General features: G+C 41.9%; 1 protein-coding gene across 1 annotated transcript; it reads left to right on the top strand.

Moving 5' to 3' along the window:
- Positions 1–212: 212 nt before the first annotated feature.
- Positions 213–2,042, top strand: LOC134008561 (uncharacterized). Its single transcript, XM_062448027.1, has 3 exons — positions 213–439; positions 700–835; positions 933–2,042. The coding sequence occupies exons 1-3, from the start codon at positions 255–257 to the stop codon at positions 1,686–1,688; spliced, it is 1,077 nt and encodes a 358-aa protein (XP_062304011.1). The 5' UTR covers positions 213–254; the 3' UTR covers positions 1,689–2,042.
- Positions 2,043–5,006: the final 2,964 nt, after the last annotated feature.

Here is a 5,006-nt window from a genome sequence, read left to right as displayed (position 1 = left end):
GGCTGCACAAAATAAGGAGGGTGGAATATTCGGTGACCCAACACACCAAGGTTTGCAGTCGACATTTCGAAGGCCATGAAATCGTCACTACTGCTAAGGGTAGACGGGTTTTGGCAGCAGGCTCTGTTCCTTCTTTTTTTGAGTGGAACAAATACACCAGTAAGTCAAGGGCCGGTGTTTGGGAGCGCCGATCTCGACCACCAAATCCGGAACCTGACCCGGCGGAGCCAGAGGAGGACAGCGAGCAACCCGCCATGGTCCCGATGGTCGTGGACCACGACTATGGGGCCAGCGGTACCGTATGTGTGGACAGGGAGCAGTATGGAGATATGTTGAGGGAACTCGAGGCGCTGAGAGAGCAGGTCCAAACGTATCATCTTTCCAACTTTGGACTGAAACGGTTTGCTTCGTCTCCTGAAGACATCAGATTTTACACCAGGTAAGCTAGTTATTAGATCAACATCTTCTCTTAACTTGATTATTTCCTCTTTTTTTCTTAAAAGGTCTCATGACATGTTCACTTTAGGAGGTTATTTAACATTAATGAGTTCCAAGGCTGAATTTCGGGAAATTCAGATATTAGGGGACCATTAGGGCCTATATAAAAGCATACAAAAACAGCATGTCATGGGATATTTAATGTTATTCTTAAGCTTGTATGACAAGACAACTGATTTCAATTGTAATACTGTATTTTAGATTCCCCTCATACGAGCATCTGATGGCGTTTTGGAACCTGATTGAGGCAGCAACAGCCAAAATAATTAGGGTCACCAGAGCAAAGAAAACCTACGCCACTAGCACAACAACTGAAAGCCCTTTAACCAGACCAACTGTAAGTACCCATCGCCCCAAAAAACACACAGACACAGATCCCTAAGCATTAAAAGGGTGGTTTTGAACTAACACTCATTAAACACTTCTCCCCACAGAAACTGCTGCCAATAGATGAGCTCTTCCTCTTCCTGACATACCTGTCCACTGGCTGTACCCAGAGGGAGTTGGGTCATAGATTTAACATCCACCGAGCAACCGTCAGCCGAATCATCGTGACCTGGGCCAACTTCCTCTACAGCTTACTGGGCTCAGTCTGTATATGGATGTCTCCCGCAACTGTGAAGGCCCATCTTCCACGCGACTTTGATGGCAGCTACAGTGACACACAGGTGGTCCTCGACTGTACAGAGCTACGGTGTCAAACACCGTCATCCATGCTCCTTCAGAGCGAAGTTTTCTCGACCTACAAGTCCCACTGCACCTTTAAGGCCATGGTGGGCATGTCCCCTCACGGAGCCCTGAGTTTTGTTTCAGCACTCTTTGAGGGTTCCATGAGTGACAAGGAGGTGTTTCGTCAGTCAGGGATTGCACCACTCTTAATGCCTGACATGGCCATCATGGTTGACAAGGGATTCTTGGTGGATGACCTTGTACCTGGGACTGTTCATCGTCCTGCCTTCCTCTCCAAGAGGGCCCAAATGCCAGAGGTGGATGTTCTGAAGACGCAGTCCATCGCCCGTTTGAGGGTGCATGTCGAGAGGATGATCAGAAGAGTTAAAGAAAATAAACTCTTTGATACCACCATCCCTCTCTCCATTGCAGGGAGCATAAACCAACTCTTCACTGTCGCTTGTCTCCTCTCAAATTACCAAAATGGACCTCTTGTCAAGAAATGGAGATATGAAGTTTGATATTGTAGCTTAATCTTTTTCTGAGGAATATGATAACTATTGTTCTGTTAAACATAAAGAATTCATGAAATTAAATCATTTTTATTGCCTTTAATATCAAGATAATAAATATTTCTTGGCGTGCTCACGGCACACACACATTTTATTGTGTTTACTTTTTGGGAAGGCAAGGTTAATCATGGAAAACATCTGCCATTGAAAGTTAAAGATGCACAAACATTAACATAAAATAATCTCAATCATAAAACGTACCATTAAAAGTGAAAATTAAAGAACAGATCTTATTTTATCTCAATCCTGAAGCATTACACATTTCTGCAAGTAGACATAAAAATAAAACCTGTCTACTTTCTCTCTGATTATATCCAAAACATCATTGTCTCTGTAAATTCTTTGGATGAGTACATCTTCCTCAGCCGAGACTACAAAATCACACCAACTCATTCCCGTTATTAGCATCTGCCCCTGTACTTGCCAGTAGTAAGCATGCTTTTCTTTTAGCTCCAATTTTCCTGACTTCATTTTGAGATACGGGCAGTCCACATAGCTTTTAACATTTGGGCACTTCATCTCAATCAGCCCAAACTGACATGGCTCTGAAGGGTCAAAGATTAACCCGTCTGGAGACGCCCCCAGCCAAGGAGCGTCAGGATGAATTACCAATCCACAGGGGTAGTGGTTGACCCTTTTCATTTGGCAATATTCCCAAATAGCATCTGCCTCTAATTCGAGCCCCCTCTTCATAGCTGCCGTGTCCCTTGCAGTATCCGGTTAGCCAGACCTTTTTCAGAGTTCTCTCCAACCAGGCAGATCTCCCTGAAACGTGACTCCGTCAATCTATGCCTCCTTAGCTGATGCCATTCAGTACATGAACTTTGTGCTCTGGTAGCACATTCAAATTTGTGCACCATGTCCCAGGTGACCTCCAGACTCCTATGGTGTAGCTGTTGTGGTTCAGTACAGACAAACATGCAACTTGATGGCTGTAGGCAGTAATTCTGAAGAGGCATAGATGGACGTGGTGGGGCAGCATGGAAGGACAGATCTCTCTTTGCTGTTGCTGGTTGTTGGTAGGACAATGGACTTCCGGCTTGAACCTTGCCAAGGGCAGAGTCAACCAGGGGAATTTCACAGCTAATGCTCATGCTGCAGATCATCGGCGCCTCCGATGTAGAAAAATCTTTATACGCCTCTGTCACCTAGGGATGTAATAATATAATGATTAGCAATATCAAACTAAATGATTATACCATACATTTTCATGGCCACAATATGTTGCGCATCATGCACAACGCCAGACACCATTACAAATAAGTTCATAATAAAGAACCCTTGTGTAAACATTTATTTTGTTTCAGTTCAATCAATTATTTCTTCAAAAGCAGAATACTTGTTTGTATAATTGGGTCATAGTACATTTAATCAAAAGGAGAGGAAAAAGAAAATCATGAAATACTAGTATATTGTTTGATATGAAATCCCTACTAACCCGAAGAACAGTAAGATCAGGCAATTCCCCACTGAGGCCTTTGTAGAGTGTGCTCCTGTGTGGAACATAACACTTTCATGAGTGGAAAGTGGCATATCCACACAGGTATTTTAATTCAAATAGGCAACATATTGGAATACATCGACAATATTCAGGTTTTACCTTACACCATCTTTGCTCTACACTTTGGTTTAGCAGAAAGCACAGCCATCTTATCCACAGGGCCTGGCTTTACACCCTATCAAGTTAAGCACAATACAGTTAGAAGTTTAATATAGTTAGAAAATATATCCAACAGCTCTGTAATTACAGTGCAAACTTACCAAAGTTCTGGGCTTGTGCCACTGCTGTTCTCCTTCAGTACAGCTTAGCACAGGAGGGACCACTGGCACCTTCAGCTGAGAGTAATGTGCTGACTGGAACAGCAAAGCGACACAGTGGTTGCATAAAGCTGCTCCAGCAACACATGTGCAGCTGTGATGAAGCAGCTCCACAGGACTGGAATCTTTCAGTACCACCTGCATAAATAAAATGTCATAGTAAATACTTATTTATCTTAGCTTGGTCACTGTTTAACCATTCTTTTAGGACACAATCTTGTTTTTACAATATTTTCTATATCTAATATTCTAGAATCACAGATCAAATGTCATGTATTTCTATATGTTGGATTAGAGTATGTTGTATAATATGCCAACTGCATTAAATCAACATCCATAATCGTTTTTCTTTGAAACATGATAGCCTAATACCTTAAACACAAGATTGCATCTTAAATGAATGACAGTTAGGGAAAACTTGAATAAGAACACATTTAACCCGGAGGGGATCAGCTAGGTAAACTTACCTGCCTAATGAAGATCATTATATTTGAGAGTTATAATAAACGTAAATGACCTTAGCTAAATCCCCAGGAACTTTAGGAACGCCGGGTTATTAAAGTAACAAGCTTATAAGTGTTGGCTGAACCTGAACCTGAACTTGAATTTATCAATCCTAACTTCACCATACACTCAAACTGTGAGGTTTCTCAGCTTTCCTCATGGACCTGTAGCACAATGCCCTGACCACGACTTCCCCTGTGTCCTGATCTTTATTAGAAACTGAGAGGGGCAGAAATACAAATGATAATACATAAAAACGGACAGTTAGCGTTTAAAATAAAGAAAAACAAGCTTCTATACTACACTAAAAATTAACACATCGCTAACTAGCTTAGCCGCTAGCCGGCCGGAACACCACATTAAATTACTTACCCTCATAGTTGTGCAGATAACTGGATATGTAAAGTTTGAATCCCTTGTCCCGCTTGCTTGTTGGAGCAGGGGAACAATCATTTACGATGCGATGGACGTCACTGACGCTTATTTTAGGCAGGTCTTGGAGACATCTACTAAAGCCGGACATTTTGGCAAAGCGGGTGATCGCCTCCAGTAAACCGGAAACTGATTTGCCGAATTTGGGCTACAGCGGAAGTTCGTCAGTACGATTGTGCACAGAGCCTATTTCAAGAAAAATGTGTAGTGACATCTCGGAAACTACTGTTTTGATTCACTTTCCCTTGTGTGCCACTCCTAAAATCCTTAATTTTATTTTCCATAGCCTTTTTGCCTTTGACTTGTGTATTTCAAGTAATTCCCCTTTTGGTTTGTTTTTGTTTGTTTTACTGCTTAGGTAGTTCTTTCTTGCACTTTGAAAACATTTGTATTGTATGTATATTCTCTTTCCCCTGAGAAAGTTTTGTATTTTGTTCTGTTTCGGCAACAAATCTTTTTTTTTAAAAGGTTCGAAGAAGCAATTGAACTGATCACCGGAACAACTTGCGTTAT

The sequence above is a fragment of the Osmerus eperlanus genome, chromosome 1 (genome assembly GCF_963692335.1).
Source record: "Osmerus eperlanus chromosome 1, fOsmEpe2.1, whole genome shotgun sequence".
NCBI lineage: Eukaryota > Metazoa > Chordata > Actinopteri > Osmeriformes > Osmeridae > Osmerus > Osmerus eperlanus.
This window is presented reverse-complemented; position numbering and strand designations above follow the sequence as displayed.

Bases quoted from the DNA above. Each gene is read 5' to 3' on its own strand.
- LOC134008561 (XM_062448027.1), top strand. From the start codon at position 255: ATGGTCCCGATGGTCGTGGACCACGACTATGGGGCCAGCGGTACCGTA. The intron at 440-699 runs GTAAGCTAGTTA...ACTGTATTTTAG, and splicing joins GACATCAGATTTTACACCAG to ATTCCCCTCATACGAGCATC. The intron at 836-932 runs GTAAGTACCCAT...TTCTCCCCACAG, and splicing joins GCCCTTTAACCAGACCAACT to AAACTGCTGCCAATAGATGA.